The 15,560-nt window shown below is 40.6% G+C and overlaps 1 protein-coding gene and 1 long non-coding RNA gene across 4 annotated transcripts in view; one reads left to right on the plus strand and one right to left on the minus strand.

The window, feature by feature from the left end:
• Positions 1–15,560, plus strand: part of LOC142104024 (uncharacterized) — a 275,970-nt gene that overhangs the window by 248,872 nt on the left and 11,538 nt on the right. Inside the window, exon 5 of the long non-coding RNA XR_012679493.1 lies at positions 7,534–7,666. This is a non-coding gene — a long non-coding RNA (uncharacterized LOC142104024). The remainder of the gene's footprint in view (positions 1–7,533; positions 7,667–15,560) is intronic.
• Positions 1–15,560, minus strand: part of TEAD1 (TEA domain transcription factor 1) — a 99,800-nt gene that overhangs the window by 59,151 nt on the left and 25,089 nt on the right. For all 3 annotated transcript variants that reach the window (XM_075188458.1, XM_075188460.1, XM_075188459.1), the window contains exon 3: positions 3,486–3,739. In XM_075188458.1, the coding sequence (XP_075044559.1) occupies positions 3,486–3,687 (202 nt within the window). In that variant the 5' untranslated portion in view covers positions 3,688–3,739. The remainder of the gene's footprint in view (positions 1–3,485; positions 3,740–15,560) is intronic.

Here is a 15,560-nt window from a genome sequence, read left to right on the forward strand (position 1 = left end):
ACGTAATTGGCGGGGGATACACAAGTTTATTGCAACAACTTCAGCTGATGCTTAGGACAGAAAATACAACTTTAGAATTGTTTCATAGGACTACAGAATGCTTATATAGAAATAAAACACCAGTTTTTGTCAGCATTAACTTTTAGGTTCCCTTCTTGCTACGACCTTACCAGAAAGCAACTGTATAAAAATAAAAATACCCTTCATCCTTTAACCTGGGGCCATTTCTATTCCACATTACATTCTTTGCAGAAATCCTTAATCTCCGACATGCTTGCATGTATTAATAAGCATTAAAGCTTGTCCCTTTACCAGTGACTGTCCACATGCAGCCCTCCCAGTCTTCGTCTGTGGCCCCAGCTCCTCCCAACTATATTTTAGATTAGTTTGTTAGAGTCTACTACTTGTGTATAATGCCTGTTGATATGATATTACAGATAGGTGACTTTCTTTGATTAAATGTATTGTTATAACTTGTTGCAGAGCTTAAGGGTAATTAACGTGCATCCCATTTGACGATTAAACCGCCCATGTGGCCCCTGACGTGTATCGGATTGCCCATCACTGCTCCAAACGAATCGTAGAACAACGCCACCTAGTGGTAAAACAGTGGTGGTTAATAATGGTAGCTTGCTTGCTGGAGTCTACAACCAGTAACTATTGAATGAACTACAGTATCTCTCAGATGTAGCACAAGTCTTCGTTTATTCAGCAACAGGGTTGTTTTAAATTGGCTGTTTTGTTTTGCTATAATGTTCCTTTAAACATCACAGCTACAGTGTGCATTGGATAATAGCACGGGCATTGTGCACTAGGCCGTTCTGCTCGATTTTAATCGCTGATCAAAATGTGGAAGAGCAGAGATCAGTTAATCTCCAGACCCCAGCAATCCAGCAGGAAACCAGGGCCTACTAACTTTCTGCCAAGAGCAGCTGAGGAGCATCAGTAGAAGTCTATTTTTTTTTTCCAGACATTATGTTCCATTTGGCTGCTGGGGTCACATGACAGCTGCAAACTAAAAGCCTAGAGGATTGCTGCTGCCTCTAGTCCATACTGACAGCCTGGAAGAGCAGAGGAGGGGAGGGGGGGGATCCGTCTTTCCATTACATCATCCATCCAGCACTGGTGGGGGGGGGGGGGGGGGGGGAGGGAGCACAGCTGGTGGCAGCCGCAGTACCATCTGCTTTCTCCTTGCACTCTGTGCTAGTTTTCTCTTCAATCTCCTACTGTTACTTATTGAGGAGCTAAAACTACATGCACGATGAAACGAGTCCTCGGCAAGAGCGGCAGAATTAATTAGTACGAGAGAAGCGGCTTCATGTAGAGTGTAATATGCTGGACGGCGCTGCCTCTACTAGAACTGTGCAGTGATCTCTTGTAAACGCCAGCCACAACCTTCCACGGCAGCACACTGCGCCAAGTCCAATAACCACATTAATAAGCGTTTATCAATATCTTTAATGCGAACATCAGCTCTGGAACCAGGTTTCACAAATTATAGGGGAAATATGAAGGAGGTACAGGATTTATAAAACTAACTTTATGTTGGTTATTTTTTGGCTAATAATCCTTACAATATCCCATGCAATTAAATATTTTTACGGCATACAGTATAAATCCCATCTGCTGGGAGGTTACTGCAGGGTCTGGAAAACGTTATGTGACCTTCAAATTACAGAACATTCGCTCTATATATACTGTGTTAATTCATAAATATACAAAAGTGGAAACTAAAATTCATTAATTACAGTAACAATGAGTTACAAAATACACAGCAAAACAAAAAATGTTACATTGTAGCTAAACCACCACCAGCAGCTGTACCCCTGGGATGTATAATATATGAATAAACACCTCTGAGTAGTATTCTGTATATATGGCAAGTTCTGAGGTCATTACTTCAGTGTTCGTTAGGAAAACTTGCATATTATAAACAACGAACCCACGACTTTAAATTATTATGCATATTAAAGAGTCACCTTGTAGATATGCGACCTGTATAGAACCAGCAAGCCCTCTGCCTCATGGTATTATGTATATTTGTCCTATACATAAACGTTGCTATCTCAGGATTGTGAATAATGTAACATTAGCCATGATATATTAACATTAGCCAGAGCCCTTTGCACAATCTGTAAAGTGAGACTGCTGGAAGTTGGCACCTGACAAACTTGTGGCCAATAAAACATGATCGATACCTGGTATCCATGGTTACAGGATATATACTAGTTGCCCCATGAAACCCTCATGATACATGAAGGACACAGAGCTCTCCAATACTGACTGACTATCCGATTGGAAACAGCCTCCAGTTTGGAAATTGAGAAACTAGGTTATCTATTTATAAATCACTATTACACAATGCAATAATTTTAGGATGCACGTGTTACAATAACATGAAATCAGTGCATGTCAGACGGCTGAGGCACACTCACATGTCTTATTAATTACAGGCAAGCGCTGACGTGTCTCCTTTATTAGAAGGTGAACTCTTGTATGGCAATGTCTCTGGAGTAAGGAATGGATGCAAGTAGCAGCATAAAATTAAATTATACAGGTCTAATAGTGAAGTCTTTGCATATTCTACCTTGTGTGTCATTCATTGTAAACATTAACACAATAGATTATTTAAGTGACTTATTTGAAACCTTTCCCACAGATTACTAAGCATATTATATTATACAGCATTTACATATTGGCGAGGTCACATCCTAATGCTGCCATCAGTGTACAGAGGAGTAAAGATGATCTGGGAGTACAAGAGCGGCAGCAGATCCATCTCAGACTACTTAATATAAACCGCCTCAAGTCACTACAAATAAATGAGTTTATCCACAAATAATTAAACGCCAAAAGAGATAGTTTGGAAGGCGATGGGCCCAAATGTAAGATCTACACATTCAGAGAAAGGACGGTTTCTATAAATTCCTCTACTGTATAGAGAGGTGTGATAGAGGGGAGGGTAATAATTAGCAATTATATTCAGGAAGGATTATCTAGGTCTTTAGATTAATTGACCTTGGCAGTGTTACGTTATGTGACCAAACCTCGTGCACCAATTCTAAGCACCGACTGTTTAATTATACCCCCCACTAAATAAACTGCATTTATATCTACCAAGAAAGGGAGTAAACTGATTCTTTGTTACTGGTATTGAAATAATTGGCCATTTAAGCCCGTGTCCTATGGCTGCTCGGCAGGCGGCTATGAGGAGGGAAGGACAATGGACATACTCCTCTGGGAACATCTTACATATAGCACCGTATATGTAATTACAATGCACCCGACGACCTCTCTTATTGACCTCGCACACAAGCTGATCTCTCTTTATACCAAACTGTTTTTTTTACCATCACTCATCTTCCTGAATTCAAGGGATTAATGGAATTTCCTGAACGTTAATAAAGTCGATTTGTTTGTTGGTCATTTAACACTGGAAGCCACGTTATATTAGGCAACGACTGAGATTGCAGTTTATAACTTACCATACATTTTGCCTTCATCCGACAGTATAATTTTCCTCCTCCCACACGGTGGGTAGATGGCGAGCGCTTCCTGAAAGCTCTGCTCAATATCTGGGCTCCAAACCCCCTCTGCGTCATTATCTATAGGTTTATCTGCAGAATCGCTCATCCTTTCAATATCTTCCGCGGGACTTTCGCTGCCGCTCCAGCTACTGGGCTCCATGGCGGTGATTGGGGACTCCAAGCTGAAGCCTGGACGACGGACAAAGAGAAACCTGGAACATGGAGGACAGGATATTAAAATGCATTGTGGTCATATCACCCTCATGTTAATCTGCAAGTCAGTAGTATTTAAAAAAAACAAAAAACAGAAGCTTTCAGCTCCACATTCCCATTCAATTGGCTGCGAATCTGAAGACAAACTAAGGAAAAATCCCCCTACACCCGCATAAACTAAAGTGTGAAACTGTTATTTGCTATAAACATGTGGTAAATCATTGCATAAGTTATTATCCTCCGAGAAACATTTTTCTTTGCATATTTGCATTTATTAAACGACCGTCTTGATTGCTCAGAGATAAAATTGAGAAATCACTCAGTGGCCAAATTATGGTGTAAAATGAAAGAAAACTTGCTTTGTGGTTGAACAGTATCTCATACATGGAGCAATGTATTTTATTTATTTATTTTATTTTTATTTAAGGAAATTGAATGCTCTACAAACATAGAATCTGGGTTACAGAAAGTTACAACTGAAGAATGGGGTGTTCTAGGTTCTGGTAACAATAAGAAAATGGGGGGGGGTGATTGTATGCCATACAGCCTCAGAGTCCGGTAAATAATCCTTTATCACACGAGCGTCCTCAAACAGTTGTGAGTGACAACCACTGATGGGCAGACAATGAAGTGGAGCAAGCAGCATATGTTGGGGCAGAGGGCAGTATGGACGGACCCAATCTGCTGACAAGTGAGGAGGGGACTGTTCTCGGAGCAAGGGGCTTCCAGGCTCCTGAGGTCTCTCTACAACTTCATCCAACTGAGAGCAGACACTTGCTTCATGGGCTATAAAATCGCAAGCTCGGCTCCTACATTTAACCCCTTCATCGTTTTACAGGCAGCTATTATACAGCGCTGCCCAATGATCAAGGGGATCATTAGTAGTTAAGGATAAAGTCAATTCTTGCAGTGCTATATACCACGACATCTGGATTCAGTGCAGAACACAATAAGAATAATTACAATGTCAGACTGAACATGGGATTTATCCAGAACCCAAAGATTCCAGGGGGCAAATGTATCAAGCTGAGAGTTTTCCGGCGGGTTTGAAAAACCAATCAGATTTTAGCTATCATTTATTTAGTACATTCTACAAAATGACAGCTAGAACCCGATTTGTTGCTATCGGCAACATCTCCACTTTTCAAACCCGCCGGAAAACTCTCAGCTTGATACATTTACCCCCAGGTCTTCACAATGGAAGTCCATTTTCCTATATGATAAAAAAAAATAGTGCTTCCTCTTTGTACCAAGCAGTGACAACATTGTTACTTAATGTCAAACCCACAAAACCACACAGAGATATTATGTCGGCTGGGTCCAAGATTCACAAAGATATCACACAACGAAAATCATGTGTGTTAAACTACAGCACATTATGCCTCTAGCGTAGGACATCACGTGTAACTCCACCAAAGCTAAATCAGAGTATCATGTCACTAGTCTGTGTGACTTCAATAGAGCCATCCCCGGTCGCTGCCATATTATGTGTTCACTATTAGATTAGTAGAAACATTTTCAGAATATTCAGAGACAAGTTTTGTTTTAAGTTACTTGCTACAAACTACAAGTGCCTCTTCTCAATTTATTGTTTCTCCAAAAATAAGTTTACATTGCAAACATAATCCATATATTTCAGGAAAAGAATGCATTTCCGTGCTATGTACAGTATGACAATGAATGATGTTCCTACTTGCTATATAATGTAGAATCTGTACACTGCAAGTTTAATTGCTGGATACAACAAAACCATGCAGAGATAAGGTTTCCAAGTCAACGCTCCAAACCTAGCAAACAATTTTAGCAAATTAGCAAAAAAACACTCTGCCCTGCAAAGAATGATAAGCAGGTAAATAGGACATTGGTATTTTAATTAACACATCTGATTTCCTGGCTTATGAACAAGACTGAAGAGGGTTCATTAACACCTTGAGTACTGAAAATGTCTTTAATGACCACAGAACTGCAGACCTTGGATCTAAAAATATCACAAGGGATTAGAGTGTAAAATCAAAGAGGTTTAGTCCCTGTGTTAGGAAAAAACAAATGAATTTGCACAGTAGCTGAAAGATCACTGGTCTATTAACATGAAATCATCTATCATAAAACCCATGGATGGTATTCTATAAAGTGGTGTTATTGAGTATTTAATTTACAGTTTATTTTACGCAATTTTAAAAGGACAATTTATTATGAAAAATAGCATAAAGTCCATATTCTATATTTAAAAAAAAAAAAGTACTTGCAATTTCACAAAAGTGGTGATAAACAGGAGATAAGTGGTATGTGATACAGACTATTGAGTTCATTTAACACGCAAAGATCAGTCCCGTTCTGAAATTAGGTCAGTTCTGGTGAAACTGTCCCTGAATTGCCTCCTTTTGGCTTAAACGTAAAAGGAGTTTGCTGCAAATACTTTAAGTCGTCCTGCCCCTCCTGAGCCAGTTTCTGGCTGCTTCGTTTCCCATATATGTCTGTATCTCAATATAAAAAAACACTCCCAAGACACTTAAATATTGCTGCCAAAGCACCAAATCCAGTCCACTGTAGATCACCCTCTTCCCCTACCCTGAAGGAGCGGCTGGACAGAATATATCTCTATATGGCCATGGACGACACCTCCATGTCTGTCCTAGATTGTTACGCTGACAGCGGTTTGATATAGATGGTTGAAGAATAAAGACTTCCCCGATGTTATCTCTCCAGCAGGAAGCAGTATGTGACACCTGCTACCATACTCAGGAACCTGGTGTTCCTGAGTAAATTAGAAATTACAACCCTGCAAGGTGGACAACAGACATCTGTCCATCTCACTACCCTAACCTCAACTTTCTTATCGTATTGAAGGAACTATACCCCTCCCTCACCCCTTTTTCCCCTTTCTCGCATTGAACTGCTCACTCAGAAATCTGAAAATTTATGTTATTGTTTTATAATATCACCATCTATTTGTTTATACGCATGATCCATATAATGTCTGTATAAATATCCGTATTAAACATTAGACAAAATTAAAAAAAAAAAAACAGTCCCTGTTTACTCCACTTTATAAAATAATAAACTAATAAATATGAGAGTCTGCTTTTGACAACTGTTGCTGTGACTGTTACTCAGCTTACAGAAAAGAAGAAAAGAAAAAAAGTTGATTTAAATGTTTTTTTGCTTAGTATAGCAGGTTGTAGGTAAAGGACGTGAACAAGAATATGACACTGGTCAGTGAGCAACTTGTATGACTCTCCTAATAGACTGATATGTTCTGACCTCCAAGAAACGAACAGTGCAGTACAGACCAGAAAGATGTGCACAACATAGAAGAAAAACCATTCACAACAGTCACTAAAATAGCCTTGTCCTAGACCTGTATCCACCAAACACCTAATTCAGCAAGTATTGTCTGGTGTCTACAGCATGTATTATGTGACCAAGAATACAATGGAAACCAATCACACACGTTACTTCATTTCTACTGGCAACGTACAAGAACTGTTCACAAAATGAATAAGTGAAAGGTTTACATGGCTTAACGGAGGTGTCCACTTTGATAACTTGTGACCTATCTAAGCAGCTTTTTGCATTACGAGTTACAAAAGTGGCCAAGTAGGACAGATAACATGGCGGTAGAGGAGGACTGAATGCAGCCCCTCTACCTTCAGATCCAGCTTACATTATATACACTGTACATGCTTTCTACAATAAGGCGGGGGGGCTTCTATTCAAAAGACCCAAACGATCAAGTTTGCAAATAGAATGTGCAGCTATCATTTATCTCAACACATTTCAAACATCTTTCCAGATGCGTGACATTTTCTGCAACGGTTTCTCTCAACGGTCAGAGAGGCGAAGCAAACACTGCATCTGCAACCAGGAGAGAAAAGATGAAGTATTGGGTTTCTAAATACAACAGCAGACAGCTCCACTGACATTATGTAAGTCTTATTTTAATGGCAGGCTATGGATTAAGCATGGTTCTGGAATTTATCCACCAAATGTATTAACACGGCAGGAAGGCAAAATAACTACCATTCTAGGCAACGATAACAACGAAACAATGATTACTTAGACTTAAGTTATTACCACTAGGTGCTTTCAGACACAATATTAAAAAAGGGAAAGAGGAAAAAAAAAAGTTTTGAAATCGTCATATTCAATTTAAGCCAAGATAATAAGCTGGTGCTTAGGAATAAATTGGAAAGTAGTCAAAGAACAATCATTGGTGTCCAATTCATTTGCAAACGCATTGGTGAAGCTAAGGCCATTAATTATTGGAAAGAGCACACCCATGATGGAGAGCTGAGCCCTTGCACACACAGATGTGTGATCGAAGGTCATTTACTAGTATTGTTCAAAGGTGCAAATCTGTAGGACAATCTTGGCAACCAGAAATTTGCACCTTCGAGCAATGTTAGTAAACAAACCTCTGTAACTCTTTAGAACACTACCTGGTTGCAGGTATGTTTACCAAGTGTCAGACACCGAAATACACTACAGGATGATATCAGGACACATGTATACCTAAAACTAATGTAAAAATATTTTTTAAGAATATAGATATATTTTATATTAGAAGCAGTATTTTTTTTTTTTTTTTACGGAAACAAGCTTTAAGCTTACACATAAGAGAGACCATTAATCAATATAAGATGGAGAGATTGTAAATCCCACTATAGGTAGAATATCCAAGTAGGGACGCCATTACTTCTACCTCATGTCCTTTACGTAGGTAAGGAGTATGTAGGTGAAGAGGTAAGTAATTGGCATGATGTGAAACTCCCATATGGAAGGAGGTGGGATGTGTAAAACAAGATGAGGAGTGAGCCCATGAAAGTATTTATAGAGCCAATAAAGGAATGGACTTACACTACTGTAGCTTCCATAGGACCCTGGTTCTAGCAAATATGCAGCATCACTAAACGTTTTATCTTTACTTTGACCATTTGGTTGTTCTACTTGCACCTAACCAGATTAAACAGTATTGCTGCTGAAGCCAAGGCTCGTCCAAGACTAACCTGGTGCTCAAAATAATGCAAGTTTCCAGAAGGACTGGGTATGGAAGACAAGTCAAAGAAATAGTAGTGCCATCTTAGTAGTGAGGGTTCAGGTCATAAAGCCCTCAAATGATACAGATTCCCCCCAAAATGACAGCGCAGTGGGGCAAGACCACCGGGTATGATAAACAGTCACCATTTCAAAGCACCTCTGAAGCTGTGGGTGGAGAGTTGAGGTTAAATCTTGCAGGTAGCACAAGGGTTCTCTGCCATTAGTTTAGGACCTTATAAGCATTCTCAATGGATTACAATCTGAAAAATGATAGCAAAATTAGACCACACTTTTCCTATGTATCCATATCCAGCTTCTAGGAGAGCCCCGATGCCCCACGTTGTCAGGAGATTTACACAGAGATTCTTTGTGATCTCCAATATTGAAGAGCAGGAAAACCTAACTTAGATGTCAGTCTTGTAGAGTGTCTACACCAGTGTCTAGGTCCAGAAAACATTCTCTTAGTGTGCTGAAGACAAAAGCAGCACATTAATGTAGTAGTAGTCAAATATCAATCAATATCCACCCAGCGATCCATACCAGGAGGGAAGTGACCATTATTTTCATTTGAACCACTCAGCAGTAGGTAACTATTTCTGATAAGCCAAGCCCACCCAAATAAACGGGTGTTGGATATAATCTATTTAGCTATGCAAGAGGGACTTTGCTTTCATATAAAATTGGGAAACCCTCCTTTCAGGGACCTTAAAAAGGCTCACGAGGGGGACTTTCAAGTATAATAGTCCAAATATGAAGGGTACTTTTGGTACTCTGGCAAATAAAAGTAGCATAAATTCTATTCGCACAAGATACAGCATATTTATTCTACTCTACAAGTAAAGAGCTAAATTTATAAAACATCTGGACATAGTTTTCCCAGATTACTAAACATGGGATAGAGATCCATCCATTTAACCCTTTCACAGTTGTGAGATTATGTGCTCACGGTGCAGGGCAATTTTGCAGGATTTCCGTATACATAAGAATGAGTCACATGAAGGGCACAGACTACACGTAAAAGTGTTTTAGGACACGTTCAAGTTCAGTGTTAAATATGTCAAATATTTAAAAAAATAATAATTATGTTTTCTCTTAAATGTTTGTTATACTGTATATAGCAAAATGATTAAAACTAGATTAAACATTGAACTGGAGACCTCTGAGAAAATTGGGGCGGCTCCAAAACTCTACAGTGCTTACACATGGAATATTCACAAGCAAATCCACCTTGGGAAAATGTAACATTATAATCAACGTACTGGTACTCCCAACAATTACATTTTCTGTAACCACACTTCAGAGAAATGAAAAAGTGATTTTACAGCTGTTATTCTGACCACACTGTTGAAATGTTGAGGCAAAAAAATAATAATTCGGACATCAAATAAAAAAAAAAAAAAAAAAAAAAAAGAGTAAAAGTAATTAGGGTGCCATTAGGAGGTGACAGACTTATTCCGCTGACAGATATAGGTCTAGGTGACATGGAATTGTTGGGGGTGAAGATAGAGAGCAAACAGTTGAGCATGTGGGGGTGTAAGCAGGGCCGGATTAACCAAAGGGCTAACTAACTGGGCTACAGCCCAGGGGCCTATGGCATCCAGGGGGCCCTTGAAAGTGCTCAGCAGCAGTATTGATCGGTCGGGGGCGGGGGCGCCCCCCGGCGCGATCAGTGCTGCTGAGCACTTTCACTGCGGTCCTTCTCCGGCGCGCTGTAGTCTCCTTACTGAGGAGATCTCGTGAGTCTCACTCTCACGAGATCTCCTCAGTAAAGAGCGCACAGCGCGCCGGGGAAGGAGGCAAGTGCCGGGGGTAGTGGGGGCGGGGGCAGCTTGGATCACGGGGGGGGGGGGGGGCGCAGGCAGCTCAGATCACTGGGGGGGGGACCTCACGGGGGAATGGAGGCCCCCTTAGCCCAGGGGCCTCCATTTCCTTAATCCGGCCCTGGGTGTAAGTGTGGGATTGGGTGTCCCCCACAATGGGCATCACCCAGGGTCCCATATTTGCAAAGCCTGGACCTAGAGTCATAGTGACAGGCTTGAAATAGTGAACAATAGGCCACTTATAGGGAGAACCCATCTCAATACTATCCAGGATAGGATCCAGCCTATGGGTAGAAGGGGTTCAATTGCTGAAACAAAGAAAAGAGATAATTGACAACCCATAGAGGGTGCAGGGGTATATAACTCTTTATTATACATTTTAATGTAGTCCGAGACTCAACTATCAGCTCTATAAATACTGAACGACACATTGTGGGTTTCTTAATATACAAAGCTGCCACTATTCTACATAAGAGGGTACTCACACTATATGTAAATACATTGATATATCAAGCAGAGTATCGTAACAACCCCAGAATATAATTTAGAGGGGCGACACAATAATCTTATTGTAACCTGTCATCTCATAAAGCAGCAGCACAATATTATGCCACATACGACACTGTGTAAAGAGGATTATGTTCAGTGTAGAATGGCCGAGCAGGCTACATCCATTTCCGTTCTGAGGTTACTGTGTCCACACAATAGCAAACAAGTGTTATGAAAACTAACAGAGGTCAAAACACATTGATACGGGGATAACAAAAACAAGTCTAAACTACAGACTTGAAACCTAAATAGAACATTTTAATAGGGAACGGCCAGAAGCTTGGGTCAGGTCACACATGAAATACAGGAATAATAATAATGAAGAACGGTGCTTGAATGAGGTCTACTTACTGCAAACATGAGGGATGGATATCATGAAATTAGTCCTTTGTTACAGGATTAATCCCCTGTCATACGGAATGACTGAATGAGAATGGCTTGTTATTCCTTTCAGTGGATCGTCATATTAAACTATCCTTGTCTTTGGAACATCATAGTTTATAGCTTTAGGTAAACTACAACTTGCAGCAGTTAAAGCCGCTTGGAGAAATTACCACTGCCGAAAGGCGCTGTACAAGTCTGAAGTGGTGCATAGACAGACATTATTCCCTCTCTCAAAGAGAAAACAATGTTGACTCAAAACAGATGTGTATTAGACATAAAAGTCAGACAGACTTAGTTTATAATTCATGATACGATCATGCATTTGAAGTTAATTGGGAATACATATCTTTCCTTGCAGCTACCATCTTAAACCACCCATGCATGGCAAGATTTTAGTCAATTCAACTATGTGTGCGCACAACATATCTGATCTAATGTCAGCGCTATTGGATCTGATTGAGTGAAATGTCAAAATCACACAATGGACCTCATGTGCGGGAAGTCAGAGTTCAACCAGGAAATGCAGGTAGGAGCGAGGTCTAGCGTCAGACCTGACAATAACAAATGCACAATTAGGCCACACGCGTTTATAAATAGCTCCGTGGTCTGGTTGTTCAGTGGCCATGGTCAACTGCCAGAAATCTGCACGTCTGGGCGGCTTTTCTCTTGGTTGCCATGAAAAGCTCTAGTAAAGTGGCCAGTGCGATTTTATAGTGAACACACATGAAAGTCTGAATATAAACAGATGTAACGAGTAAACAAAGAGTTTTGATTGTAACAGGTCAGCTTACTGACCCATGCCAGTGACTTGGTATGTGGGATGAGCACACAGAGAAAAGACCTTTCCTACAATACATCCGCTTTTCAGCTTAATCCCGCTGACACTGACAGTTTCGAAATACAGAATTCTTGTTTTTATAACTAGTCAACAGTTCACACTGCAGCACCTTGTTAAGGACCAGGGGCCTGATTCATTAAGAATCTTAACTTAAGAAACTTCTTACTTAAGTCTCCTGGACAAAACCATGTTACAATTCAAGGGGTGCAAATTAGTTTTCTGTTTTGCACATAAGTTAAATACTGACTGTTTTTTCATGTAGCGCACAAATAGTTGATAGCTTATTTGTACACTGAAATTTAAAGTTGATATTTGTGTGCTAGATGAAAAAACAGTCAGTATTTAACTTATGTGCAAAACAGAAAACTAATTTGCACCCCTTGCGTTGTAACATGGTTTTGTCCAGGAGACTTAAGTAAGAAGTTTCTTAAGTTAAGATTCTTAATGAATCAGGCCCCTTGTTTACATAAAGCTCAGATCCATCCACACAGTAAGCATAAACTTGATATTTTAATCTACAAGAAAAAATTTAAAAAAATATATATATATATATATATTTTATTTTTTTTTGGAAGACGCAATCCACACATTCAGGTGGATGAGTAATCAGTAAATCTTGTCAACTTGCCAGAACCCTACCCCAAGTACACTGTACAACCCAAGAACGCTCTCCCCAAGCATCAGCAGGAAACAGACTACACAGAAAGCACAAAATAAGTGAAATGTGTATGGTGTAAGACACACACAGCATTGACGTGTAAGTATATCACACACAAACACATGAGAACCCCCAGCATTGTCGCAGAGAGATACTTGTAACAGCAGAGCAACAGCGCATTAAACCATTTTAGAATTAGAAGCTCAACAGCCTTAAACTTTTTTTGACAGACTCCTCCAATCATAAAGTCGTACAATTATATATGATGTCCTCTTCGGAAGTGAATATTCCTCAGTATAATGCGGTCAATAATCTGTGTAGTAGTCACCCGCTGGAAAGAGAGACCATGTGTTAAAAGTGGCAGCTGCCATCGCTGCTGAAGTACGTCGATGCATTAAATTCCAAGCCACTCACTGACATGTGGAAGTGGCAGTGTGAGATGGAAATTAAGTTTTACACTGAATAAACTGGTTTAGAGATATGGAAAGTCATTTGAAGAAAATCAAAGGTCATCAATTTAACCAAGGCCTAGATGAAGTCAGAAAGTCAGTCTGTTTAATGCTTCAACACTGAATGAAAAATGTGTTTGCTTCTCATTATTTTGTTAGTTACAGATACAAAATAAAAAAGGTTAACTTTGTGGTATCAAACCAGCACACAACTCTCCATTCCACCACATGCAGAAAGGTGCTATGGGGGTTAAAAAGTACCTGCCCCCAATACCCACAGAATTATTTCCTAAATCAGCAGCGACTAATCACCTCCACAACTCACAGGCGACCCAACTCTCCCTACCCGTTTACTGTATTGTTTGGTCACTGCTTAGTGTGACAGATCAGTTAAGTAAGCAAAGCAATCATCCTGTGCTTGGACATTTACTAGTGTTAATTATAAAGTGGCCTCATATTTTACAGTGCTGATATTAAGGGGAGGCAGATAACAGTTGTAGCTGCTGGAGAGGAAAATGTGTAAGGTAGAAGCATTATCAGCCGCCAATATTAACACAGCCCCTGAGGACTGGTATTGTTGTAAACCTTACAGTTGTTTGGTACAATTGTAATGAGGAGCGAGGGTGAAAGATGAACAAGTCTGTACAAATCTTAAGACCGTCAGATGCTGGCAACCATGACTGTCCTTCAACATTTAGATCATCTGAACCTCCTTCTGGTTCTTCATCATTTATTTATATTGCGCTACTAATTCCGCAGTGCTGTACAGAGAACGCATTCACTTCAGTCCCTGCCCCATTGGAGCTTACAGTCTAAATTTCCTAATATACACACAGAAAGACAGGGACACAGACTAGGGTCAATTTGGTAGCAGCCATTTAACCTACCAGTATGTTTTTGGAGTGTGGAAGGAAACTGGAGCACCCGGAGGAAACCCACGCAAACACGGGAAGAACATACAAACTCCACACAGATAAGATAAACGCAGGTTCCAGTGGATGCACTGTACACTGTGGGCAGCCGATAAGACTCCTCTATGAGGAAACGCACAGGAAGTGTTGAAGGGGAGAGAAGGGGTAGGAGGGGGGACTGGCATGTGCAATACCATCAGTCTATTGCAATATGGATGAACCACACTGGATTAGACATTACAAAGCTTCCTGCCACATAACGAGGGCTCATTAACTGCCGCTTTCATTAATTTGTGCAGGACAACAGAGCAGAAAATTCCCCCAGCTGCAGCTCACATCTGTGGAAGTCTGGGTTACGCAAGCAGACGGGAAGAAACATATGCACTCTCTTTTGGGAGCCAACTTGGCTGCCCAGAAACGGAGCACTTTCTGGAATGCTTGTAATCTCTGCTATGAGAGTTTTTCAAGACCAACTTGAAAATCAAGTTTATTCCTCCAGGTAGTTCGCCAGAAGCAACAAGCACACCCTCATCACACTTCACCACCATCGTGTGTTTGCTTAAGTTTGATATGAGAAAGGTCCCATGAACCCCACACTTGAACTGATATTGTATGTCCTTTAACTCTTTCCTGGTAGGAGACATGATTTCTAGCAATCTACCTTTAAAAAGTTGGATGTACTTTTACATGGAATAGCAGCACCGGAGTTAGCACCTGAGAAGTTAGGATGTCCAACCTGTAAAAGACAGCACGGAATGCTGGGAACAGATAATTTAATAGGAGCCCACCTAATGGGATAATCCCTGTCTGGAATAACTGTATATTGTAACACAGCCATGTTAAGACACGGCAAGTCCTGTGATCTAGTCACACAGCCAATATATACATTGAGCAGCGACTACTTCAAAAGCACCAGCCTAATATTATGTAGGTCCACCTTGTGCAGGGCTGAATTAAGGGAATGGACGCCCCCGGGCTAAGGGTACTGTGAACAGTGGTCAGCATGGGCACGCAGACCAGTCTGTGGCTACGCAGCCCCATACGCCCCGAGCTGCGATGCTCTGTGTGTTCCAACACCTTTGTAGAAGACGCTCCCCATGTGCTTTAATGAGTCTTGGGCACCCATGACCCTGTCACCGGTTGTCCTTCCTTGGACCACTTTTGGTAAGTACTA

This window comes from Mixophyes fleayi, chromosome 10, assembly GCF_038048845.1.
Source record: "Mixophyes fleayi isolate aMixFle1 chromosome 10, aMixFle1.hap1, whole genome shotgun sequence".
Lineage (NCBI taxonomy): Eukaryota > Metazoa > Chordata > Amphibia > Anura > Limnodynastidae > Mixophyes > Mixophyes fleayi.